This window comes from Eubalaena glacialis, chromosome 4 (assembly GCF_028564815.1).
Source record: "Eubalaena glacialis isolate mEubGla1 chromosome 4, mEubGla1.1.hap2.+ XY, whole genome shotgun sequence".
Lineage (NCBI taxonomy): Eukaryota > Metazoa > Chordata > Mammalia > Artiodactyla > Balaenidae > Eubalaena > Eubalaena glacialis.
The window spans coordinates 181,449,013-181,475,295 of record NC_083719.1 but is presented as its reverse complement, the minus strand read 5'-3'; the positions used below and the strand labels follow the sequence as shown (position 1 = coordinate 181,475,295).

Below are 26,283 nucleotides of genomic sequence, written 5' to 3'. Positions count from 1 at the left end.
TGATAAAACTGAGTCTTCGAGAAGTCACTGGCCAGGCTCCCTTGATCTCTCAGGAGGCAAGATCCTCTGGCCTCGCTCCTGATTTTCCTCCCGTTACCCCCCCCCCAGAGTTTCTGGGGGGCCATTGTGATAGCGTTGTCCCAGGCAGCTTATTGGGTCACAGTGGGCAGGGCTGGACCACACTTGGATGCAGACTCGGAACATCTGAGCATCCTCTGGGAGACCGGGGACAGAGAGAGTCTCAGGGGTCAGGCCCATGCCAAGCGCGTCTTCTAAGACTCATTAGCCCCCTTCCCCCCCCTCGAGGTAAATACACTCCCCTCATCCCTGATCAGGAAACAAAATGAAGCTCACAGGAGCCCAGTTACTTATTCCAAGGTGACCCGGCTAGTCATTTCAGTTGTCAGATTCTCCCACAGACTATCTGAAATCTTCTTGACCCTCAAGTATTTTATTTTAGGTGGTGAAATGATAGAAAAAAGAAAAAAAAAACCACTGTGGTTTCGTTAAAACCTTTGATATGTGTTTTCTAAAGAGATTGACATGAGCAAATAGCTGTGGGCTGAAGTGATCCAGGAGGGCCTCCCGCAGGAGGTGAGGCTGAGCCAGGGGTTCTGGTGGCATCCAAGGGTCTGGTCTCTAAGGTGCAGAGAGGAGGGTGAGGGAGACACCTCAGCTCTGAGCAAAGACCAGAAAGTCGCAGTCGGCTAAGTGGGGTGCTGGGAGCCCGGAGCTAAAAGCCCAGAGAAATGAGTAGGAGGTGTGTAAACCTCAAACAGCTTGAGGACAGAAGGAATAGTCAGGACCTGGGACAACTGCAGAGGGCAGGAAAACCAGTGAGGGGGTGTGTGGCAGAGATGGGACAGTGGCCAGGGTTGGGCAGAGAGACGGAAGTGGGTTCCCAGACATGAAGGAGCGGAGAGCCATGGCCTTGACAACTGACTGCGAGTGAGGAGAGTGGGTTCCGGCAGCAAACTGTCAAATACAGTGGTTAATTCTGCAGCTCTTCCCGTTTCTCTGCACCAGCCTCAGGGCCTTTGCACCTGCTGTTTCTTCTGCCCAGAATGCTCTTACCCCCAGATACCCAAATGCCCCGCTGCCCCTTTCCAGGTCTTTGCTCAACTATCATCTCAGTGATGCCTTCCCTATTTAAAACTACAACCCTTCCACCCGAAACCCCATCCTTCTACCCTGTGTGACTTTTTTCCCCACAGCACTTATCAGCTTGTAACTGACTCTGCAAGTTATGTGATTACGTTTATACATTATTGTTTGTCCCCTCTGGGCCCCATTACCATCTCCACAAAGGCAAGGCTCTTGATCTGTTAATGATGGACCCCCTCTGGGGGCCTGGAACCGTGCCTGGCACACTATAAGTGCCATACGAGTGATGATTTATAGCTCTACTTTCCCTGGGGGCAGGCAGAGGGGCTACACCTGTTTCTTTTTTTTCTTTTTTCTTTTTTTGGCCGTGCCAACCGGCTTGCGAGATCTCAGTTCCCTGACCAGGGATTGAACCCGAGCCCCACAGTGAAAGCCCAGAGTCCTAACCACTAGGCCACCAGGGAATCCCCTACACCTGTTTATTATGATGTCCAGTGCCTGGCACAGAGAAAGGAGTAAAAGGCAGCATTGACTCCGCGGGCACCTGCTCAGTCCCTTCTCCGCGCCCTCACAGGTGGCGCTGCGTCCTGCGATGGCCGCGGGACCCCTCCTGCCATGCCCAATGTCCTGGCTGGAACTCCTCAAGGCCTCGCACTTGGCGCTGGGGCCCGACCCGCGGCTGCACGTGGACGCCAAGCAGTCCACGTCGCACCGGGATTTTCCCGCCTACCGGAACGTTACCCGTGGGCCGCTGTGCCAGCCGCCGCCCTGCGCGTCCCTCTTCCAACAGGACGCGCGCTGGGCCGGCCAGGAGCTCCTGTCGGAGACGGACTGCGCGTATGCGCCCGCGTCGCCGCTGCTGTCGAGGGAGCGGGAGCGGGAACTGGCATGGGAGCGCACGCTCGCCATGCAGGCCAGCAACCTGCACGCGCACGCGGACTCCCGCGCCCGCACCGGCCTCTCCACCGCGCGCGCCCACTTCGGCTGGCCGGCGCTTCCGGAGCGCGCCAGCGAGCAGATCCGCGGCGCGCGCCGCGTCTTCGACCGCGACTCGGTGCCATCCCGCGACCGAGCCAAGCTGCCCATCCCGCCCACCGCCCACCAGGAGTTCTTCCCGCTCCACGACATTTGCCGGAAGCCCCGCGAGCCCTCCTGCCACTTCGGTGAGCGCGCGCCCGGGCACCCTAGGCAATTTACCCAACACAATTGTTCTCATGGCGAGCGGGGATTCTGCGCCCACCCCAGAGGACATTTGGCAAAGCCTGGGGATCATATTTTGGTCTTCACAACTGGGCGTGGGGGTGGGGGCAGAAGGTGGTACCGTCAGGGAGCGGCTGGAGGCCAGGGATGCTGATGAACATCCTACCACGCACAGGAGAGCTTCCCACAGTAAAGAATTATCCAGCCCCAGATGTCAATAGTGCAGAGGCTGAGACACACTGGAACCTCCTTGAGCCTCAGTTTCTGCATCCACACAATGGGCATGTCTCCCAAATCTCTCCAGGGTGCTGTGCGGTGGCCCGAAGTCATGAAAGCTGGTTTGGGGTCAGACAAATCTGCTAAGTGTCCCCCACCACCACCCCAGCCCTGCGACCTTAGTAGTTGTGTGACTCTGAGCAAGTCGACCTCTCCCAGCCTCAGTTCACTCATCTGCAAAATGGGTACAACAACAGGGCCCCACTTTATAGTTACTGGTGAAGCCGAAAGAGCCCCGAGTGCAGAATACGCCTGTCAAATACTGAGCACTCAACAAAGGGTCGCTGTCATTCATATGATTTTCCAATTCTGTGGTACAGAGGACCTTCTGGTAGACATCACTAGTCAGAGACCCTCCAAGCTGGGTTCACGGATTGTCAGTTGGCTTTGACTCCACCTGGTCCTGAATTTCTATTATTTCTGGCAGGTTATTTGACCTCTCCAAGCTTCAAGGAGGCTTCAAGTGGGGGGGGGAATAATATCGGCCCCCCAAATGAGGTGCAAAGCACTTAACCTAGGTACTGGGCTCAAAACTTGGTAGCTACTCTTGTTGTCATTATTATTATTATTGTTGGCCACACCACGCAGCTTGCGGGATCTCAGTTCCCCGACCAGGGATTGAACCCGGGTCACAGCAGTGAAAGCCCGGAATCCTAACCACTAGGCCACCAAGGAACACCCTTGTTCTCATTATTTTTTATTATTTTTGGAGTGGGAGCACAGGAGACAGGATGACAGCACCTCCTACCAGAGACAGTTCCAGGCCCTTCCAGGCCCATCTGCCTTGACGTGTAAGAGGGTAAATCGAGGCTGGGCTGGTGCTGCTGGCGGGGGGTGGGGGTGGGAGGAGCAGAGGTGGGCGCTGGGTGGTCTCGCCCTTCCCACCCCTGTCCTCCCACAGGCCTCCTCCAGCACAGAACTGGGAGACTTCAAGATTGGCTATGGGCCCATGTGTGCAGAGCAGAAACAAGCCTACAGGTTCTGCCCCCAGACAGGTACGAAGGGACCGTGGCCTACTACTAAGATGCAGCAAACGGCTCTCAATGACATGTGGGATGTGTCACCTAAGGCTCTAGGGCCAATGCTGTGCCTCTGAATTCTCCATCACCCACAGGCAAGACCCACTATTATGCCACACTTCCCACGATTAGCACCCCACAGCTCGGCCGTTAGAAAGCCTGTCCCTCTCTCCTTTTTCCTGGGAGTTGCAAGGGACAAGATCAGATGGGTCCTCCTTCTCCCACCTCCTTATCTGCAGGCATGACAAGGCCCAGGCCTCAGCCCACATCCACTGTGTGAATATTCGACCTGGAGATGGCCTCTTCCACGACAGGACCGCCAAGGGTGAACACTTCTATGCCGGGGAGCCAGGTGAGAGCCTGCTGCCTGCCCCGCCCCTCGCTCCCACAGCAGCCTCTCAGAGCTGCTCAGGACCTACTCTGCCACTGGCAGAGCCTTTTGTTCTTCACCACGCAGACTCCGGAGTCGCACATCGGGAAGGAAATGGGTGCCCTGGTCCGGGCAGCCTCACCACCTCCACGCACTTCTTCCACGGCCAGGTCAGCAGGAAGGGGAAGAAGGCAGCAGGGCTCATCAGGGAAAAGGGCTTCCCAAGCAGAGTGAATAATAGCAAGTGCAAAGGCCCTGAGGTGGGAGGGAGCTCGACATGTGTGCGGGGATCTCCTGGATCTGTTTGCGTGAGTGAGTTGCTTAACCACTCCAAACCTCAGTGGCTCTGCCTGGAAACTGAGATAACAGTACCAACTCCCAGCGCCATCACGTGGGACCCAGAGAGAGTGTGAGCTGTCACACAGAGCCCACTTCTGCCCTCCGTCCTGGCCATGGGACATCCCTGACACCTGGAGCTTCCCAGATGCCATGTGGTCCTACAGCCGCTGCCCGCCACCCAGCCGCCACGTGCCTCATGAGAAATTGCAGAGTCACATAACCCTAGGGGAGCCGTCGCTTCTCGGACAGTTCTTCCAGACCTCCATGGGCGCAGACTATTTACCCCCCGGGATGCAGAAGCCGCCGAAAGCGCTCAACCTCCACTTGCTGCAAAGCAACCTGCCCCAGGGCACAGGCAGTGAGCGCGGCCCCACCTCGGAAGCCCCGCCCTTGCCACAGCTGTGGTGCCGCCCCCGGCCAATCCCGCCCCGCCCCCTGCCCGAGTCTGGCTCCGCCTCCTGAAGGGCTAGATCCCACCCCATGAGCCAAGATTACCAACTCTGACCCTGAACAACCCCACTCCCTCGTGATCGTGACTCCCAACGCCCCCCCCACCCCGTCATGGCCCCACCGCTGCATGACTCCGCCCCTCTGGTCTGGCCCCGCCCCTCTCCATATCCGCTCTCTCGTGACTCTTACCCCTCCTCTTCTGCGACACTCTGGCTCCGCCCCCTGACCAGCTAGCCTATTCTTCCTGCCCACCCCTCCCTCCCAGCCCCCGACCCTGGCTAGTCTACCCTTGCCCCGCCCCTGGCGTCCTCAGCCCTACCCTGGCTGCCCCATCCTCCCTGCCTCATAATCCATCCTCCTCCCCTGACAACTTCAGCACTAGCCCAGGCGTCGCCCTTGAACACTTACCCCATCCTTAGTCTCCCATGTCCCTTCCCCCTGGGCCCTGCCTTTTCTCCCTCAGCCCCTCAGCTCAGCCACCCCTCCCAAATCTCCAGAAACAGATTTTTTAACCATGAACCAGAAGATGCTGAAGCCACACAGAATAGCTCCAGCCTCCATGACTGAGGAGATGCCACAGCGGGTGAGGGAGGGGGAAGGGGTATCTCTCTAACCAGGTAACCCCCGAAATCAGTGTAGAGTTATCTCAGAAAGATTATACTATCAACTCAGACTCAGAGTTAGTTTCAAGTCCACTCAGGGTCACTCTAGGGTCACCCCAGGCTCAGGGTCATCTTAATGTCATCCCAGCCCCAGGTCATCTCTAGCTCAGCCCCAGGGTCATGTCAGGGTCATCTTCGTATCACCAGCCACAGTTATACTCCAAGCCAAGGGTTAGCTCAGAGTCACCTAGGGTCAACCCAGCCCTGGGGTCATTCCAGGGGCCCACCTGCTTTCTCTCCAGCTTCTCATCCAGCTCCTGGGTCAGCCCAACCTGGGGTTCCCTTTTGCCCACCTCCCCAGGACCCAATCATCAGCCAAACTGCGCTGAGCCGCTCCCCACTCTTTGATGTTCCCAAGGTGGTGCGGGAACTACAGGGGGGCCAGGGGGGCCCAGCCATCCTCCAGGCTGCCCTGCGAGGCTCCCCACCCTGACTCCACAGTGCAAGTATAGCCACTTGGAGCCCCCGCTGGGTAGACAGCGCTTCTTCTCAACCCTAAACAAGGATGAGTTTGCTTTCAAGTACCAGGGCCCAGCAGTGCTGAGATGGGACGACCTCCAGGAGACTCATGTGCCCCTGGGCTCCCCTCACCAGTGGGGCTGTGGGGCTGGGAAGGTGGACCCTCGGGCCCCCCAGACCCCTACCTACCCATGCCGTAGCCAGCAATAAACACCACTTTGGCAACATCCCACCACTTTCCATCAATCAGCCATGAAAGAGGATAGGGTGCCTGTGGGCTTGGTGAGAGAATGACTCCATGGAGAAGCCCTGAACTTCTGCAGACCCTGGGTGTCATCCCACTCTGGGCAGGGAGGCCATCTCAGTTTGTGCAAAAGCTTGGCGGTCCGACGCTTGTAAGGTGTTCAGGTGATACCACAAGTTCTTTCTTTCTTTCTTTCTTTTTCTGGCTGTGCCACAGGGCTTGTGGGATCTTACTTCCTCAACCAGGGATTGAACCCAGGTCCACGTCAGTGAAAGCGCCGAGTCTTAACCACTGGACCGCCAGGGAATTCTCGCTGCCAAAAGTTCTGAATGGTGTGGGAGGATGGAGTTACAGTGTTGAACGGAGGCAGTGTGGTGAGAGGTTGAGAATGTAGGCTCTTGGGGCTGAATGGACAGAGTGCAAATCCTGACTCCTCCATGTCCTGGAAAGTAGTCTTGGGCAAGTCATTTGACCCCTCTGAGCCTCTATTTGCTCATCTGTAAAATGGAGATAAATAATAGCTCTCTCTCATTAGATTGTTATAAATGAGAAATGTACACACTGGTTAGTGTGTGTGGCTGGGGTCAAGAAGGGAGAGCTTCCTTTCCAAGGATGAAGGTAAGGAGGGTGTAGGATGGAGCTCAATCATTGAGAGACTGGGTGAGGCTCAGAGGGGGCATGAAAGTGTGGACATGCTGAGAATGGCCCAGCAATGTCCCCTATTGTGAGCAGAGGCTGGAAGCTGAATGGTTGGTGCACTGGCTAGCTGGGCAGCTGGCCCCCAGATCACAGCTGGCTCCAGGGGCAAATCAACAAAAGTCATCAGGATGTGATCAGGCCCAAGGGGATAGGTGTTCAGCCAGAGACAGAATGAAAAGGATGGAAATGAGGAGTATGGGGCGGAGTCTTGAAGCTGGTAAGTATGTCAAGGACATCAAGTATGTCAAGGACTAGTACCTTGGACAGCACCCCACCTTGAAAGTCTTGGGGTCTGATGAGATCAGCACCAAGAAGCCAGATCTGTCTGGGGCGATAAGATGGGCCTTGGTGGCCGTGCCTGGGCCCTGCCTCTGCAGGCTGTTGAAAATCTGGTTTCAGGGAATGAACACGGCTCCCTGACCCTGTAGACAGACCTTTAAAGACCAAGGCCCCCAATCCAATGGGCCACTAAGAGCCAACCTCAAGCCTGTCCAGGAGCCCTTTCCCCATGGGCAGCAATTCTGTGAGACCAGCTTGTCATTTCCACAGGAAGGAGAGGAGTCCAGTTTTGGGTCCCAAGGGGACAAGATGGACCTTTTGGCTGCAGTCATGGTATCCATGTTGACCATGAGAGGGTCTGCTAGAGGCAGAACACCTCTTCTGCTTGCTTCCACTAATGATGTAGATGACACTTGTCTGAATTACCTCATGATAAAACAAACTTTCTCAATCTCGGCACTATTGACATTCTGGATAGGATCATTCTTTGCGGTTGGAGGCTGTCTTGTGCATTGTAGGATGCTTGGCATCATCCCTGACCTCTACCCACTACATGCCAGTAGCACATTCCTTCTCCCCCGCCCAGTTGTGACAACCAAAATTGTCTCCAGACATTGCCAAATGTCCCTTGGGGGGAAAAGTTGCCCCTGGTTGAGAACCACTGCAATAAACCCTTCCTACAATGATTCCTAGGATAAAATTAGGCTCTCCTGGTAAAGCCGGTCTGCTTGTTGACCAGACTACATGTACAAAAAGCTTCTCCTTTTTGCCTTGCCTGCCAGGAAGCTCAGAAAGCTTGCTTTGATTCCATGTAGCTCCAGCTGCAGGATTATGTGTACTCCTGCCTGGTTCTAGGAATGGTTTAAACAACCGAGACATCAGATGAGAAATAATGGGTAGGAGTTATAAGGAAGCAGATTTCAGCACAACTTGAAGCATTTTCTAACAATGGAACTGACCAGCCCCAGGATGGGTTGCCAGGAAAAAACAGAAACTTTACTCAAGATGTCTTCAGTACAGAAAGACACTACATTATGATGATTCTGGATGTATTCTATGGATTTATGTCTATCCCTCCTATATCCCACTTACCCCCCAGAAAAGGCATTTCATATGAACTACAAAAACTAAAAAGACTTATGAAATAAGACGAGTAAAATAGGACTGAACATGGGAAAACAGATTAATTTTTTTTTTTTTTATAAATTTATTTATTTATTTTTGGCTGCATTAAGTCTTCGTTGCTGTGCGTGGGCTTCCTCTAGCTGCAGCGAGCGGGGCTACTCTTCGTTGCGGTGCGCAGGCTTCTCATTGTGGTGACTTCTCTTGTTGTGGAGCACGGGCTCTAGGCGCCAGGCTTCAGTAGCTGCGGCATGTGGGCTCAGTAGTTGTCGCTTGAGGGCTCTAGAAGGCAGGCTCAGAAGTTGTGGTGCACGGGCTTAGTTGCTCTATGGCATGTGGGATCTTCCCCGACCAAAGATCAAACCTGTGTCCTCTGCATTGGCAGGCGGATTCTTAATCACTGCGCCACCAGGGAAGTCCCCAGATTAATTTTTAAAGGAAAACATTTTGTCAATGGTAATCATTGCTAAGCAGCAGACTTGTCTTTTTCTGTCCCTAGGCAAATGATTTCATGCTCTGACCCTCACTTTCCTCATCTGTAAAATGGGGATGGCAACAGTTCCTCCTTCATGAGGTGGTTACAAGGAGTAAATAAAATGTGTGTGCCATTCTTTTATATATATATATATAAATTTATTTATTTATTTATTTATTTATTTTGGCTGCGTTGGGTCTTCGTTGCTGCGCGCAGGCTTTCTCTAGTTGCAGCGAGCGGGGGCTGCTCTTCATTGCAGTGTGCAGGCTTCTCATTGCGGTGGCTTCTCTTGTGGAGCACAGGCTCTAGGCGCGTGGGCTTCAGTAGTTGTGGCTCGCGGGCTCTAGAGCACAGGCTCAGTAGTTGTGGCGCATGGGCTTAGTTGCTCCACGGCATGTGGGATCTTCCCGGACCAGGGCTCGAACCCGTGTCCCCTGCATTGGCAGGCGGATTCTTAACCACTGCGCCAACAGGGAAGCCCGCATATACCATTCTTAAAACAGGGCCTCGCACTTGGCTGCAGCCCAATGAACAGTGCCTAAATTTTGTTAATGTTTTGGGTATTTTTGTTGCAAGTGTCAGAAACCCAGCTGCATCTGCTCAAGCAGAAAGGGATTTTATTGACTTAGAAACAAGAAAGTCTGTAATTAGGTCTAACATCAAGGCTGCTAATTCCTCATCAGGCATGCTCTCTCCCTTGCCGCCTCTCAGTCCAAGCAGTGGCAAAAAACAAAAGCAAAAACAATACAAAACAAAACCCAAATCCTAATGATTAAAGCCCCAAAGGAAGGGGTGGAGGTCTTCCCCGCAACTCCTCACGCTAGAATTTAACAACCCTCCGACTGGCCCATTTGAGTCATATGTCCAGCTGTGAACCAATCACTGTGCCCAGAGGGATGGAATGCTGTGATTGGATGCCTGGGTGATTTGGTTCCCCAAACCTCACCAGGATCTTGGAGTCTGGAGCCCAATCTTGCTGGATCCTGTCTCCTAGCAACAGACCTGTGCCTGCCCAGCCCCATAGCATCTATCTTGCCCCAGGTTACAATCTAGAGGGCAGAAAGACTCAGCCAATAGGCTCTTCCCAATGAGGGTAATTGTGCCTTTATAGACAGGCAGTGTTCAGTGTTCAATGCTTGAAAGGCTGAGGCATTAAGAGCCCACCAGATCTCTGATAAGCGCAATCTTATCTCCCCATCTCAGTACTAACTTCCTCTTTTAGCTTGGGGCAGAGAATTCAGCCCTAGCGATCTCACAAAATTGAGCAGGTGCTAGACTCTGCTTTAAGAAGGTGCTCATAGGGGCTTCCCTGGTGGCACAGTGGTTAAGAATCTGCCTGACAATGCAGGGGACACAGGTTCGAGCCCTGGTCCAGAAAGATCCCACATGCCGCGGAGCAACTAAGCCCCGGTGCCACAACTACTGAGCCTGTGCTCTACAGCCCGCGAGCCACAACTACTGAAGCCTGCCCACCTAGAGCTCGTGCTCCACAACAAGAGAAGCCACCGCAATGAGAAGCCCATGCACCGTGACAAAGAGTACTGCCCATGTGCAGCAGTAAAGACCCAGTGCAGCCAAATAAATAAATATAAATAAATTTATTAAAAAAAGAAGGAGCACATAGAGGTAGCTTGTGTCTATCTTATAAGACCTTGCCGAAGACTTCATGAAAGCTCCCACATATTCCAACATCCTGATATTTTCCTCCAAAGCTGCTCGAGCCACAGTCTCAGGTGACACACAGAGTGCGAAGATAAAATGGGCAACAATTTAATCGGCTATTTTTCTTCAACATAACAGATTTCTGGTTTCCTGAGCAAGGCCCTTTTACAGGGCTGCCACATATATCTGGGGAGGTTGTGCACTGCACAAATCTTGAAGCCCTATTCACTTTATAATGAATATATATGTCAAGGTGGCCCTGGCCCTCTACTTCACCTTTGTTCAGCCAATTTCACATTTTAAGTTATTTCCTTCAATACCCTTCCCTTTTCTGGAAATCATGTCTAAATTAGTCAAGACTGTCATGACTGCAAGAGACAGAAACCCACTAAACTAGCTCAAATACCCGGGAAATTTGTTGGCTCGTGATATTGAAAAGACTGTGGGCTTCCGGCTCCAGGTATGGCTATGTCCAAGAGCTCAACCAATACAGCTAGAGCTGTCTCTCTGTCTCTCACCTCTACATCCTGGTATAGATTGGCTTCAGTCTGCAGACTGTTCTTCCAGACAGCTGAGGAAGGTGGGTGCAGGCAGAATGAAGCCTATAAACAGCTCACAATCCCAAAGGAAGAAAGAGATTCTCCAACTTCATGGCTTCATCCCAGACCTCATTGTGGCCAGGGGGTGGGGTTCTCAGGTTGGTAAGTTTAGATCGCATGGTACTGGGGGGGCTGTGTTAGACATGGGTCCATCTGGAGTAGTGGAGGGGGCTCCACAAAGGGAAAGCAAGGTGCTGAGAGACATACTGGGCAGACTGAAATGACAGCTGTCATTACAAGTATTATTTGTAATGGGATCATCCAGCAGGATGAAGAACAAGCAACATAATCCAATTGCAGTCTCAAGTCTCTCAGATCTGCTGCTGGCTTCTCCACAGAGAGCTGGAAAGCAGGTCTCAGGCCATAAGTTCAGCCCAGATCTAGAAGGTTCTGGAAGGAAGAGCGAAGCCTCCTGGAGGCCTGATTTGCATGCAAGGGTAGGTGTTGAAAAATTCACCAGCCAAAGACCATCAGAAGCACACCTGTAGTCAAAAAAAATTTTTTAGCTTGCGCAGCAAGGAAGATCCCATAGCGGGGAACCGTGGGGCATCTCCAGAAGAGTTGGGGGACAGGAGGGCATCTTATAAGATTCAGGCTTGTGCTGGGTAATTTTAAGAAGAGGAGAGTGGAAGCAATTCTAGCCTGGTGCTGTCAGGAAGCAGGGAGCAGATCGGCGGCGACTGGGACTGCGTATTTTGGTGATTCTTATCTCAGAAGTGGGAGGATGGACATGGGGCAGTCATTGGGAAGAAGCAGCGGTCATCTGAGTTAGTTGGGGGGGGAGGGGGGGTGTGTATTCATTTTTGTGGTTGCATAGTGTCCTTGTGTCTATCTCGGCTCAGACGCGGTCACAGAGCGGCCTTGTGTGATCATTGTTTATATTCTGGGATCGTTGTTTATGTTCAGGGAAGGACATCACACAACCCAGCTGCCAGCTGCCGGGGCTGTATTTCACACCCTCTTCACAGGGATCTGTGTCTCCAGGTAAAGTCTGCCCAGAGTGCTTCCCAGATCTGGTCTAGGCTTCAAAGGGAGCATCAGGCACGGGGATTCCACCAGTGACAGCGGTGCGTGACCAGGGAGGAGGAGGAGGAAACACTCAGTATCCCCAACTCTTTTCCTTGGAGGAGGAGTCTTAGAGAGAAATGCTGGACTGAGTAAAGATACACAAGTTTGTAAATTCTCAGCGTCTTGACTATGCTGATGTGCGTTGCCAGTCTGCAAGACAGAGAGAGAATGTTCGGTGTTTCCTGAAACCAGAGAGAGTCAGAGACCTGGGCAGGAGGCAGAGACAGGGAGAGAGAAGAGGATAGAGACACAGAGGGACAGAGGCAGAAAAAGTGAGGGCAAGGGAGGCAAAGAGATTGAAATGGAGAGAAACAGAGAAATAGAAGGACAGAGCGACAGAGAAGGAAGAGAGAGAGAGAGGAAGAGGCGGAGAGGGATCGCGAGCGGCTGAGAGAGACGCAGAAGAAGAGAGGCCGCGGCGGGGACAGCGCGGGCGGGGCGCGGCGCAGACAAAGGCGCGGCCGCGCGGCCGGGTGGCCGGGCCGGGACAAAGGCTGGCCCGGGGGGAGGCGGGGGCAGCGATGGCGACGGCCGAGGCGGACGCGGGCGAACTACAAGTCCCAGCAGCTCCCGCTGCGGCCCTCGGCCGGCCCCTCTCGCTCCCTGGGAGCGCTTGGCGGGGCCGCAGGGCCGAGGGGGCCGCCGGCGGGGCTGGCGGGCGGGGGGCTTCCTGCGGGCCCCGGGGGCGCCGGCGGGCGCGGCGGGCCGGGCTGGGGCGAGGGGCGCCGGGTGAGTGTCCCCGTGAGCTGGTCGGGCGGGCGGCGGCCGCGATGGGGCGGGGGTGAGGGGGGCGGGCGGACGGGGGGCCCCGGCTCGGGGCGCGGCCCTGGGCGACCTCTGTCCACCCCCCTCCCTCGCCTCACGCGCCGCCAGCCCCGGTCCGGGAGAGCAGAGACGCCGGCGCGATGGGAGGGGGCCGCGCGACCCGCGGGCCTAGCGCGCCGGTTCCGCCGCTGCGGCCCCGGGGGGAGGGCCCGGCCCGAGCTGGGCGTCGTCAATCGGGAGGTATGACGGGGGGGCGGGGGAGAACCCCTCAGTTGGGGTGGGGGCGAGAGTCCAGGACGCCCGCCTCCCCTGGAGGCGATCCAGACCCCCCACCCCAGGAACCCAGAAGTGGCCCCAGGTATTGTTCTCCTCACCTTTCAGCCTGGGGTAGGGAGTTCAGGAGGCCCATCCTCAAGAGGGGGATCCAGGGGTTCCCTCCCTCCCCCAGGACCCCAGTTATTGTTCCCCTCACTCTCCAGTCTTGGGGTCCAGAGTTCTGGAAGCCCCTTCCCCAGGCGGTGATCCAGGGTTCCACCTGCCCCCCAGGAACTCAGAGAAGGACCCCAGTTATTTCTCCTCCTAGCTTGCAGCTCAGAAATGGGAATTCAGGAGCCAATCTAAGGGTCCCCCTGCCCCCTGGGAATCCAGGAGGGGACTCAGCACTGTCCCCTGACCCTCCATCGTGGAATTTAAGGAGGTGAACTAGGAACTCAGGCCTCTCTGTTTGTGTACCCACTCCCAGCTCTGGGGTTGTGGCTCAGGAGGTCCCCCTCCCCAGAAGGAGAGCCAAAGGTCCTCCCCTGTCTCCCAGGAATAGATCTATTTGTTGTTTTCTCCCCAAGGCCTAGCCATGTGGTGGGCATCACCTCCCCTTCAGGTAATCCTGAGTTCCTCCTGCTCCCCTGAAGGGAAGCTTCCCAGCTTGTTTCTCTGCCCCCTTCCCTACCTCTAGCCATGGAGCTAGAATTCAGGATCTTCCAGGAGGGGACCAAAGTTCCTGACGCCCATTCCCGTACGTTGGTCGTGGGGTCAGTCACTCAGGAATCTCCCCTTCCTAGGAGATGGCCCAGGGTCCCTCCAGTAACCCAAGAGGAGCCCCAGGTATTATTTTGCCCACCCCAGCTAGGGGTTAGAATTCAGGATCTTCTATCTACTTGGGCAAACAGGTACACCGACACCTGTCCCTACCCTCCTGGCTAATGGATCCATGGGTCTCCCTGCTCCCTCCAGGGGTCCCACATATTATATCCCCACACTCACTCTAGCTTTAGAAATCTGCATTCAGGATCTTCTATCTTAAGATAGAATACAGGTGTTTTGACTTAGTCCTACCCCAAAATTGTAAGGTTTGGAATTCACGTTGTCTCTTCCCCAGGAAGCAAGCCAGGGGTCTTTCTGCGCTCCCCCAGTGAGGAGTACCAGTTGTTGTTTGCCCCCGCCCCACTCATCCCCCAGATAGAGGCTTCAGAGGTCAGGATGCTTCTTCTCTAGGAGGTGAGCCAGGGGTCGCCCTCCCTACTAGGAACCCCCAAACATGCCACCCCCAACTATGGGACTGGAATTCAGGCCATGTACTTAGCGGAAAGCACGGGAACCCAGACACCCACCCTCTTCCCCATGAAGGGGCCATGGTCAAGGGGATAGGTATCTAGACTCTCTCTCCTCCACAGGACCCAAGCTGCCCACGAGAGGAGGAGCCCAGGATGGAGAGAGGGGCAGAGCCATGGAGCTGGGTACTGGAGACCTCTAGTGCTGGGTCCCACGACTTCTATCCAGGTGTGGGGCTGAGAAGAGAGTTCCCTTCGACCCCCATGTCCCACCAGGGTCCCTCTTCTACCTGCCCTGGTGGGGGCGAGTGCAAAATCTCCCTGCAGTACAAGACAAGAGAATGATCCATGTGTGTGCCCCGGAGTGGGATCTGGGGCATGGTCTGGCCCCCTCTCCCTTCCCTGCTTAGGCTCCAAAAGAGACCCCCGGTTCCCCAGAACCTACCTCCATTCACCTTCTGCCCTCATCCTGTAGATCCTGCCCCGGAAGCAGCCAGCACTTCCACACCGGGGATGCGGCGTTCGGTCCTAGTCAGGAACCCAGGCCACAAAGGCCCGAGGCCCAATTATGAAGAGCTTGACTCCGACTCAGAAGACCTAGACCCCAAGAGGGAAGAGCTGGACCCAGTTTCTGAAAACCCAGAGCCTGAGCCGGAAGACCTCAACACTGTCTCTGAAGATGTGGACCCCAGCTATGAAGATCTGGAGCCTGTCTCCGAGGATCTGGATCCCGATGTGGAAGCTCCGAGCTCCATCTTGGGGATCCGTGACTCGGATCCCCAGGATCTCGACCCCATGTCTTCAAGTTTTGACGACCCAGACGTCATCGGCCCCGTCCCCCTGGTTCTCGACCCTAACAGCGACACCCTCAGTCCTGCTGCCACCCCAGACCTGGACCCCGTCTCGTCCGACCTCACTGCCACCCCCGAGGTCCTGACCGCCGGCCCCGCGGTGCTCCCTGCACCTGCCAGCCCGCCCCGGCCCTTCTCCTGCCCGGATTGCGGGCGAGCCTTCCGCCGCAGCTCGGGTCTGAGCCAGCACCGCCGCACCCACAGCGGCGAGAAGCCTTACCGCTGCCCCGACTGCGGCAAGTCGTTCAGCCACGGCGCTACGCTGGCCCAGCACCGTGGCATCCACACGGGCGCGCGGCCCTACCAGTGCGCGGCGTGCGGCAAGGCCTTTGGCTGGCGCTCCACGCTGCTCAAGCACCGCAGCAGCCACAGCGGCGAGAAGCCGCACCACTGCCCCGTGTGCGGCAAAGCCTTCGGGCACGGTTCGCTGCTGGCGCAGCACCTGCGCACGCACGGCGGCCCGCGGCCGCACAAGTGCCCGGTGTGCGCCAAGGGCTTCGGGCAGGGCTCGGCGCTGCTGAAGCACCTGCGCACGCACACGGGTGAGCGGCCGTACCCGTGCCCGCAGTGCGGCAAGGCCTTCGGCCAGAGCTCCGCGCTGCTGCAGCACCAGCGCACACACACGGCCGAGCGCCCCTACCGCTGTCCCCACTGCGGCAAGGCCTTCGGCCAGAGTTCCAACCTGCAGCATCACCTGCGCATCCACACCGGCGAGCGGCCCTACGCCTGCCCTCACTGCTCCAAGGCCTTTGGGCAGAGTTCGGCGCTGCTGCAGCACCTGCACGTGCATTCGGGCGAGCGCCCCTACCGCTGCCAGCTCTGCGGCAAGGCCTTCGGCCAAGCCTCCAGCCTCACCAAGCACAAGCGGGTGCATGAGGGCGCGGCCGCTGCAGCTGCTGCGGCCGCCGCCGGTTTGGGCCTCAGCCCCGCTTCGATGTTGAGGCCGGGGCAGGTCTCCCTTCTGGGTCCTGATGCTGTCTCTGTGCTGGGTTCAGGCCTGGGCCTCAGCCCCGGCCCCAGCTCTGGTCTTGACCCTGACCCTGGCTCTGCGCTGGGCTCCCCCCCCAGTCCCAGCCCCAAACCCATCCCTGGCTCTGGATCTACCCCCACCCCTGATTCTGTCAAATCGTCTGACCCGGAGCCTGGGCACAATGCCAATTCCGACCTTGTGGCCAGCCCTGGTCACAGATCTGGTCCCAGCCTCGACCCGGATCCCGTGCCCAGCCCTGACCCCAGCTCTGAGTCCCACCCTGACCCCGGATCTCCCACCCATGATACTGTCAGCCCAGTCCTCCCTACCGGCGAGAGTCCCGAGTGGGTGCAGGAGCAAGGGGCACTGCTGGGGCCTGATGGCTGAAGGGCATGCTGGCACCCGCAGGGGCCTGGGAAAGTTGTGTGTTGTGCAGTTAGTAAAATCCTCCCACTCCTCCTGGCTCTGTGTTGTGGTTCTCCTGTTGCTCTTTTTTCTCTAATGCACAGCCTCTTCTTCTGGAGATGGGAGGGTATGGCCAGAGCCAAACATACAAATAGAACCTCAACGTCCTGGCTCCGCCCACAATATCCTCCAGGCTTCCTAGCTTCCGCCACAAGGTCTCACACTGGTCCATCCCAGCAGTTGCCACTCTCTGCTCCCCCAGACCTGGCCACCCCTGTCAGGGGCAGACTTATCCTGTGGGTGGTCTAACTCCCTTCCTTTTGGAGTTGGCTTTCCCAGGAATGGTGGGATTTCTGGCATGTTGACCGTCTAGCAGGCTGATAGTGGAGGCTGATATGAAACCATGTGGGCGGCCCTGCCCCCGTCTGCTCCCCTAACTTACCCCTTGCCCTTCAAAGCCCACATTGCAGGTACACCACGGGACAAAGGAGGTCACTCATTTATGCATTCAACAAACATCTGTTGATTGCTTGGGTCTCAGCAGGGAGCAAGATAAGCATGGCCTTGGCCCTCACAGAGCTCAGAGACCGAGTTCAGAAACATTTAAAATGTAATTACAGAGTATGGTACATTCAACAAGAAGCATAACAAGACTTCTGATTTTGATGGCGGACAGCCTTCCCAAGGAAGGACTTTATAATCCCAATAACCTCTAATTTAATCATCAGTACTGTTTGCCCAGGCTTGTGCTATGCTGTAGCATTTTCTCATTTAATTCTCTCAGCAGCTCCATGAGGCAGGTAACTATGAGTATTCCCATTTTGCAAATGAGGATGCTGAGGCACATGGAGTTTAAGGGACTTTTTGGAAGACCCAGAAGTGGTGGTTGGGAGCACCTAGATTTAAACCCAAATTGTCTGCCTTCCAGAGCCTAAGTTCTTAACCTTTACGCTCTAGGGCAAGATTGTGCAAAGGCCCTGGGGCCACTGAGAGATGAGCTAGGGGAGGAGTTAGGCGGGGCCAGAACGAAAGGCCCTGGTAGACTGAAGTGGGGAGTTTGCTTGTCATCCCAGAGAAATGGGAAGCTACCAGCAGGTTCTGACAGAGGACTGATATGAATTATTTTTTGAAGATGCTTCTGGCTGCTGGATGGAGAGTGGAATGTAGGGGATCCGGAATGGGAGCCTAAGATCAGGGAGGTTGTTGCAGTGGTCCAGGCCATAGGTAATGTTGGGGGACTCTGGGTTTATAGCCATACGAGTGGGGAAAAGTGGTCCTATTTGGGATGTAATTAGGAAATGAAGTAGGATTTCATGATAGTTCGGATGAGAGGGGGTTGAGAGTAACGCGGAGTTTCTGGGAGGATGGAGCGGGGCAGCCTTGAGATGGGATCATCATCCGACACCGCGGAGGGAAAGGGGTCAAACACTGGACATGGAAGTCAAGAGGTTAGCACTGGACTGGGGCATGACAGGGAGCCAGGACGGAGCCAGCAGCCAGCCCATCCCCCAGCACATTTCCGCCCGTCGGCGCTAGGACCTAGGGACCGCCTAAGGGCAAGTCGCCAGCTGAGGCACGCATGCGTGCTGCTCCGGCAGGGGTCGTCGTGGCGCAGGGGGAGGGACCGGATCCCGTCACCTGCCTCCAGGGCCGCGCTGGTCACGTGACTGGGGCCCCAGTCAGCTGACGCGGGAGGGTTTGAAGCTGCACCGCGAGGGACCGAGGCCGCAGTGACAGCAGCGGGTGTTCAGACGCCGGTTGTACCGCCGCGCCCGCCGGCGTTCGGCGCTCCCCGCCCCGGCATGGCAGAGCCCGTAGGCCCGCGCGGCTCAGGTGAGGGCGCGGGCGGCCCCGCAAGTCCCAGAACGCGTGCGGCGGACGGGCGGCGGAGCTCCCGGTTTCCCTTTCCTCAACTCCGGTGCTGACCTCTCAGCGTCCCCTTGGCGTAGATATGGGCAGACGGCTCCTAGAACCTGGGCGGCGGGTGGGCATCAGCTTCTCCGACCTCGGAGTGGCGGGACTCCTACCGCCCTTTCTGAACCCAGGCTCTGCTCTGAGTACCTCAACTCAGGCAGCTGGCGGATCTCCAGCTTTTCCGACTCGGGCGGCGAGGGTCCCAGGATTTGCATTCTGAGCCTAGATTCGGATTGCTCAGCTTTGCTGGAACCCCGACAGCGAGCCCCAGCTTCTCCAACTCGCACGTCAGACACCCAGGCTTTCCTTCCACAAACCAGGAGGCAAATAAATGTTCAGCCTCTCTAAACTTAGGCAGGAGTGCTGGGGGCGGGGTTGCCACTTTAAGCGCAGGCGCCTAACTCAGTTTCAGATCTCCAAACACAAGGAAGCTCAGTCGCTTCTCACAGGGCAGCCTGGAGGAATGCCCTTTGTGTTGATCTTCCCTTCTTAAGCTAGCTGCAGACACCTGAAAGATGTCCTGGCTGGTAGAGTCTGGGATGGATTAGCTGTGATCCCAGCCAGGGAGGCAGCCTCCCTTCTGGCTTCCCATCCAACTGTCTTGTAAACAACCATGACAGCATCTGAGCTCCAAAGGGACCAGGGGCTGGCCCTCCCTGCCGGACAGGTTCTGACGGTGCCTACATTTCATCCTGGTGGCCATGCCAGGCAGGGGGCCAGCCAGACCCTGGAAGGAAGCGGGGTTCTCCCAGTGGGGATGGTGGGTTGTGTCAGGAACAGTTCTGGGCTGCTGTGACCAGCTATGACCCGAGCTGTTGCTGAAAACTTGGGCTTTCCTCTTGGACTGGTCAGGATGGAAAGGAATAAGTGGTCCTTAGAGTAGCCTCTATTCAGGAGTTCCCTGGGGGTCCAGTGGTTAGGACTCAGCGCTTTCACTGTTGTGGCCTGGTTCAATCCCTGGTCGGGGAACTCAGATCCCACATGCCGCACGGCACAACCAAAAAAAAACCAAAAACAAACCAAAAAAATAGAATAGGCTCTATTCATTGAGGAATTATTGAGACTCAGAGACCGAATGCTTTGTAAGTGTCAAATCCTTAGCTTCTTGGTGAGAGATTTTATTGCCCCATTTTGCAGACGAGGTAGCTGAGGCTCAGGGAAGCTGAGTGCCCTGGAGCAGGGGCAGGAATCATCTCAGGCCCTTTTGAGTAACTTGAAACCGCTGAGCCAGCACTGCTGCATATATCCCTAAAATGTTACAGATTTTCTGGTTTTCCTTAGATTTCTCAGAGTTCTTTCTTGGCTGGAGCTTGGGACCTGCCTCCCCTATTGGCAGGTGAACCTGCCTAGGCCTGGTCCCCACTGCCCTCTCCCATCCCACAGAGACTGAGCGCCTCCTGACACCCAAACCTGGGTATGGGACCCGGGTGGGGCCTTCCCCAGCCCCTTCAACCCCTCCAGAAGAGGAGGATCTCCGCCGTCGTCTCAAGTACTTCTTCATGAGCCCCTGTGATAAATTTCGGGCCAAGGGCCGCAAGCCCTTCAAGCTCATGCTGCAGGTGGTGAAGATCCTGGTGGTCACCGTGCAGGTGAGACCTTCATGCCCCCCCCCCCCCCCGCAGAATGCCACCTGTGGTCGCTGTTTTCCTTGAAGGGGAATCTTGGAGTCAGAGCCTAGTCCTGACCCCACAGCCCCATATCACGATAGTGACAGTGGCACTAATCCGTCAGGAAGCCCTCTCGGATCTGCACGGGAGCAGCTCCTTTAAGCTTCACAAATGCCCTCTGAGGTCCTAGCCACTGCTCTTGCCCCTTTCTATAGATAGGACAGCTGAGGCTCAGAGAGGTTAAGGGACTTGTCCAAAGTCACATAGCAGCTGAGCCTTGGAAGGTGGCACTCGGACCCTGGCAGTCTGATGCCGTGCTGACTCTCGAACATTCATCCGGTAAACATTTCATAAACATTAGTTGTTGCCACGAGTTCTGTGAGTGGCCACTGTGTGCTGCGCCTTGGGGACGTATGGTGGTCATGCCCTCACGGGGTGGGCCCTCTCTTTTCTCTGCCTCCACTCATGCGCCGTGGGAGACCCCATGCCGGCAGTGCCAATCCTCCCCGTCCCTCCCGCCAGCTCATCCTGTTTGGGCTCAGCAACCAGCTGGCGGTGACATTCCGGGAGGAGAACACCATCGCCTTCCGGCACCTCTTCCTGCTGGGCTACTCGGACGGGGCGGATGACACCTTCGCGGCCTACACCCGGGAGCAGCTGTACCAGGCCATCTTCCACGCCGTGGACCAGGTGCGGGCGACCAGGAGCAGGTGGGCCCGCCCGGGAGAACGGGCGGGGCTGACTGACCCTCCCCTCCTTTGCCCACAGTACCTGATGCTCCCCGATGTGTCCCTGGGGCGGTATGCTTACGTGCGGGGCGGGGGCGGGCCCTGGGCCAATGGCTCGGCCCTGGCCCTCTGCCAGTGCTACTACCACCGGGGCCACGTGGACCCAGCCAATGACACCTTTGACATCGACCCGATGGTCGTCACTGGTGAGTGGGCCGGGCAGGGCTCAGCTGTCGGCATTAAAAAAAAAAAAAAAAAAAAAAAAAAATCCCACTTTAGGGACTTCCCCGGCGGTCCAGTGGTTAAGACTTTGCCTTCCAATGCAGGGGGTGCAGTTTCGATCCCTGGTGAGGGAGCTAAGATCCCACATGCCTGGCAGCCAGAAAAAAAAAAAAAAAAACATAGAAGCAATATTGTAACAAATTCAATAAAGACTTTAAAAATGGTCCACATCAAAAAAAAAAAAATCTTTACAATCTACTTTGCCTCCTGCTCATCCAGGAGACGGGGTGGTCACGATCGTTAATAATTTGACGATTAGGAGAATGCTTGGCATGCGGGAAGGGCTGAGTGTTATGTTTCACTATCGTTCATTCGCTAAACATTTGGGGGCCCACTGAGCGCCAGGCGCTAGGGTCTGTGTAGGGAGTGAGACAGACCAGGCCTGACCCTAGGGGGAGACAGCAGGAACAAACGACAAATGTCGAAGTATGAAGGGGGAAGGAAAGCAGGGAAGGGGTCTGTCGGGGACTCTGGGGAGAACTGCCTGTGCCTCCCCTGTCCCCAGTGTCCCTTCCCTGACTCCCTGTCTTCAGACTGTATCCGGGTGGACCCTCCCGAGAGACCCCCTGTGCCCCCCAGTGATGAGCTCTCCCTCTTGGATGGCAGCACCAGTTACAAGAACCTCACGCTCAAATTCCACAAGTACTGCCCCATCAAGGGGGCCGGGGGGGGGGCAGGACTCCAGGCATCTTCAGGGGTGGGGGTGGTGGGAGGGGCGGCCGCTTCCCCACAGGCGGGGGCAGGGGCGGGCCATGCCGATGCTGCCATGTGAGCACTTCCTCTGCCAGCTGCAGAGTCAGCGTGGGGCAGGAGTGCTGGCACTCCGGGGCAGGAGGGATGGGCAGAGCCCCCTCACCCTCACCCAAGCCTCCCCCCCCCCCACAGGCTGATCAACGTCACCATCCACTTCCAGCTGAAGACCATCAACCTCCAGAGCCTGATCAACAATGAAATCCCAGACTGCTACACCTTCAGCATCCTGGTGAGCCCGCAACGCCTGGGGTGTGGGGCGAGGGGCCGGCCAGTGATGGGGTGGCATGGGGGGCATGGGACTTCTGAGTCCTGGAGCTGGGGACCCTCGGCCAAGGGCAGCGTGGGGGTGATGGAGGAGGCTGGGGCTGGAGAGACCATCCGTCCTGCGCCTCTGGGAGCCTAGGTCTGCTGAGGTTTACTCTGTCCCGTCCCGCCCCGCCACACCCCTGCAGGTCACATTTGACAATAAGGCACACAGTGGGCGTATCCCCATCAGCCTGGAGACCCAGGCCCACATCCAGGAGTGTAAGCACCCCAGCGTCTTCGGCCATGGTGAGCCCCCAATCCCCAGACTAGCACTGACCAGGGGCCGCAACCTGCCCAGGAATTCCCCAAGCCCCAGAACGGCACGGACCAAACTCCCGACTTACCCAGAGAAACCCATGAGCCTGATGACCAACCCAAACCAGCCCTGAAGGCCCCTAGGCCTGGCCCAGCTGCCTCACTCCTGGCCCTGTCTTCGGCCCCCTCCCCACAGGAGACAACAGCTTCCGGCTCCTGTTTGATGTGGTCGTGATCCTCACTTGTGCCTTCTCCTTCCTGCTGTGCGCCCGCTCACTGCTCCGAGGCTTCCTGCTGCAGAACGTGAGCGCCGCCCCCAGCCTTACCCAGCTCTGGGACCACCAAGGCCGGGGTGGCACGCCTCCCATGTCCGGACCGGCCCTCACCCCGCCCACCTCCCCCTGCAGGAGTTTGTCAGGTTCATGCGGCGGCAGCGGGGAAAGGTCATCAGCCTGTGGGAGCGGCTGGAATTTGTCAACGGCTGGTACATCCTGCTGGTCACCAGCGACGTGCTCACCATCTCAGGCACCATCATGAAGATCGGCATCGAAGCCAAGGTGGGTCCTGCCCACGTCCTGCCCCCGAGCCCCGGGGTCTCCTTCCAGACCCTGGCCCCCTCTCCCACCCCTGCTGATGCCTGCCCGGGGCCCCATCCCCAGGGAAGGGCCAGGCTGGATGGGGTTGACGCTGCTCCTGCCCCTAGAACCTGGCAAGCTATGACGTCTGCAGCATCCTCCTGGGCACCTCGACGCTGCTCGTCTGGGTCGGTGTCATCCGCTACCTGACCTTCTTCCACAAGTACAACGTAAGCCTCTGACACGCAGGCGGGGCCCTCCCAGGGGCGGCCACGTGTCCCTTAATTCCCACCCCCACCCCCAGATAAATTCGTACACGTATTGCCATCACCAGGCCCTGCAGATGACCCGCCAGGAGCCTCTTCCCCATACCTGCCCACACCAGGCACACCTGTCACTCCACTTGGGCAGGGGTCACGTGAGCCTGCTCTTTCATACTCCTCCCCCCGAGCTGAGTCCAGCCAGGGGGTGCCCTCGGGCCTGCTCAGCACCACCCTGCCTTGTCGACGGTCATCCCAGCTTCTGTGGTCACCCCATCATGCCCTTGGGCAGGCTTCACCCCATTTGCAGGCTCACGGCCCGCCTGGCTTGTGGTCCCGCCCCCATGGCTGACACACACCCCCCCCACCCTCCCCCAACCCCAACCCCTGCCCCTCCGCAGATCCTCATCGCCACGCTGCGGGTGGCCCTGCCCAGCGTCATGCGCTTCTGCTGCTGTGTGGCCGTCATCTACCTGGGCTATTGCTTCTGCGGCTGGATTGTGTTGGGGCCCTACCATGTGAAGGTAGGGGCTGGCCGGGACCTGTGGGTGGCGCTCGTGACCCACAGATGAGGGATCCCTGGCTCCCCATCTTACTTCCCGAGCCCCCTGACTCCTGGTCTATCTATTGTTGACTTGGTGACACTGAATGACCCACCTTGACCCCTGGTTCCTTACCAGCAAGTTTGCAGCAGTTCTACCCACTGTCCCCTCTGGTCCCCGGTGACCTTAGCCTTGACTCTATGACCTTGTCATTATTCAGTGACCCCCTCCCCCAAGTGGCCCTATCGTGACTACTGGTACTCTGTACGCTGTCCCCTCTGACCCCCCAAAGCCCCCAACCCCGGCCCCCAGCCGTGCCCGCAGCTCCCTCTGACCCCCGACCACCCCGCCCGCCGGCAGTTCCGCTCGCTGTCCATGGTGTCCGAGTGCCTCTTCTCGCTCATCAACGGCGATGACATGTTCGTGACGTTCGCGGCGATGCAGGCGCAGCAGGGCCGCAGCAGCCTGGTCTGGCTGTTCTCCCAGCTCTACCTGTACTCCTTCATCAGCCTGTTCATCTACATGGTGCTCAGCCTCTTCATCGCGCTCATCACCGGCGCCTACGACACCATCAAGGTCAGCTGCCGGCCCCCCCGCGCCCTCCCCGGCCTGCCTTCCCCCTGCCTCCCCGTGGGGCCGTGCGTGCGTGCGTGCATGCACGGCCCCAGACTCGGGCTCTGAGTCCCTCGTGGTTGGCCACGGCGGGGTGCGGAGAGGAGGACCCAGGGAGAGAATGTGGGAGACTCTACGAGGCCAAAGGAGAGGGTGGCTTGGAATAGGGGGGGCCCAGGAGGGACCCATACCGTCACAGTCACAGCTGCCACACTCTAAGTTTTATCAAGGTGTGGGGCTCGGGCCAGGTAGGGTTCCTGCGTCTGCTTTCACCGACAGGGAAACCAAGCCATAGAATTTCAGTGACTCGCCCAAGGTCAGCTACCAAGCACGTGGTGGAACCCGACTCAACCTACGACTGTCTCATTCCGGAAGCCCCGCTCCCAACCCCTCTGTTCTGTGGGTCCGGGGAAGGGTGGTTGTCCTGCAGGCTGCGAGGGTCAGAGCAGAACATGGGCGTGGCAGATAGACAGGATCTTTTAGCAAACACGTGTGACAGCCTACTGTGTGCCAAGCCTGGTGCTGGGTGCCAGGCATCTGAGGAAACAGGCATACATGGTCTGTCCAAGACTGGCGGGCAGGATGAATGATGCACAAACGGGAGTATAACAGCCAACTGATGAGAGGTGTAAAGGAAGTATGGAAGGTTACACAGAGGCCCCTGCTTTAGACTCGTGTCGGGCTGAGTCCAGGAAAGTTGCTAGAATGTGCTGTCCAATAGTAGTCCCTAGTATGAAAATGAAATACAATTCCAGATTCAGTTCCTCACTCACACCATCCACAGAGCAAGCGCCCAAAAGCCAATGTGGCTAGTAGCTACCAGATTTGGACAGCATAGATATCACACCTTTCCATCCTCTCAGGAAGGTCTGGATTGATGAGACAGGAGCCCAAGAGAGAGAGCACCAGGGAGAAGGAACAGCCAAAGCAAAGACCTAGAGCCAGAAAGGACTTGGAGAGGAGATATTGGCCCCGTGAGGTTGGGAGAGATGAAGACAAGGCTAAAAGCCAGAACATTCACTGCTGCTGGGAATGCAGATGTTTGCACCCCGCCCGCCCCCCGCCCAAGTGGGTGGTTGTCAGGCACCCAGATTGGGTCAGGCACGGCTCGAGGCGCTGGAGCCACAGCGGAGGGCACCAGCTGACCAAGATTCAGGGTGTGCACACATTCAGTGGTCAGGGAATGTCTCCGGGTGAAGCAAACCACGAGGAACAGCAGGTGGAGGGCACAGCACGGTGCAGAGGCCCAGAGGTGGGAGCCTGGTTGGTCCACGAGGACCGGTGAGAAGATCCAGATGACTGGAGAGAAGGGGGGAGGAGGGGGAGGGGAGGGCGCATCCAAGGGCCTCGAACGTCAGAGGCCACTTTCATGCCGGGCCGCCGGGCATCTCTCCCCAGCACCCGGGCGGAGCGGGCGCAGAGGAGAGCGAGCTCCAGGCCTACATCGCGCAGTGCCAGGACAGCCCCACCTCCGGCAAATTCCGCCGTGGGAGCGGCTCCGCCTGCAGCCTCCTCTGCTGCTGCGGCAGGTTGGAGGCCGGGTTGGCTTGGGTTTGGGATTGGCTCGGGGGAAGGGAAGCGGGCCTCAGGGAACTGATGCCTTCCGCTTCCGCTGACACCGACCCTCCTCCAGGGACGCTTCGGAGGAGCATTCGTTGCTGGTGAATTGACTCGCACTGGGACCGTCATAGGACATTAGCCCCCGGACTGCGGAGACCCATGCTTATTTATTTTAGCCTTTGCTTTTTAAGGACCGGCTCCCTGTCGCGCCCTGTGAGGGCCTGGGCTAGTCGGGTCGGACACTGGAGTGGGATAGGGAGGGTTAGAGTGGGTGTTAAATAAACGGGAAAATTAACTTGTTCTCATTTCTAGCGGGAGGGGTAT

At 57.2% G+C, this 26,283-nt stretch overlaps 3 protein-coding genes across 10 annotated transcripts; all 3 read left to right on the top strand.

The window, feature by feature from the left end:
- The first annotated feature begins 1,696 nt into the window (after positions 1–1,696).
- Positions 1,697–6,089, top strand: SAXO5 (stabilizer of axonemal microtubules 5). Its single transcript, XM_061189059.1, is given in 10 exon segments — positions 1,697–2,267; positions 2,901–2,956; positions 3,293–3,379; positions 3,482–3,588; positions 3,839–3,951; positions 4,033–4,139; positions 4,473–4,480; positions 4,482–4,666; positions 5,256–5,341; positions 5,862–6,089. Coding segments are annotated over 10 exon segments (1,548 nt in total).
- A 5,792-nt stretch (positions 6,090–11,881) lies between these two features.
- Positions 11,882–16,622, top strand: ZNF358 (zinc finger protein 358). 6 transcript variants are annotated; one of them, XM_061190620.1, is made up of 3 exons: positions 11,882–11,943; positions 14,463–14,568; positions 14,815–16,622. In XM_061190620.1, exons 2-3 carry the CDS (start codon positions 14,496–14,498, stop codon positions 16,545–16,547), a joined length of 1,806 nt encoding a protein of 601 aa, XP_061046603.1. In that variant the 5' UTR covers positions 11,882–11,943; positions 14,463–14,495; the 3' UTR covers positions 16,548–16,622. The 6 variants fall into 6 exon arrangements, with proteins under 6 accessions (XP_061046603.1, XP_061046600.1, XP_061046602.1 ...); XM_061190617.1 differs by lacking the exon at positions 11,882–11,943 and adding an exon at positions 12,522–12,756; XM_061190619.1 differs by lacking the exon at positions 11,882–11,943 and adding an exon at positions 12,798–13,032.
- A 1,624-nt stretch (positions 16,623–18,246) lies between these two features.
- On the top strand, positions 18,247–26,241 carry MCOLN1 (mucolipin TRP cation channel 1). 3 transcript variants are annotated; one of them, XR_009700795.1, is made up of 15 exons: positions 18,247–18,398; positions 19,863–20,068; positions 20,609–20,776; positions 20,855–21,020; positions 21,630–21,738; positions 21,982–22,078; positions 22,302–22,401; positions 22,607–22,713; positions 22,818–22,967; positions 23,114–23,215; positions 23,320–23,403; positions 23,647–23,769; positions 24,148–24,363; positions 25,263–25,680; positions 25,798–25,869. XR_009700795.1 is itself a non-coding variant. In XM_061188832.1 (15 exons), the coding sequence occupies exons 1-15, from the start codon at positions 18,368–18,370 to the stop codon at positions 26,067–26,069; spliced, it is 1,827 nt and encodes a 608-aa protein (XP_061044815.1). In that variant the 5' UTR covers positions 18,247–18,367; the 3' UTR covers positions 26,070–26,241. The 3 variants fall into 3 exon arrangements, 2 of the variants coding, with proteins under 2 accessions (XP_061044815.1, XP_061044816.1); XM_061188832.1 differs by lacking the exon at positions 25,263–25,680 and adding an exon at positions 26,033–26,241 and having other exon boundaries at positions 25,798–25,928; XM_061188833.1 differs by lacking the exons at positions 23,320–23,403; positions 25,263–25,680 and adding an exon at positions 26,033–26,241 and having other exon boundaries at positions 25,798–25,928.
- The last annotated feature ends 42 nt before the right edge of the window (positions 26,242–26,283 follow it).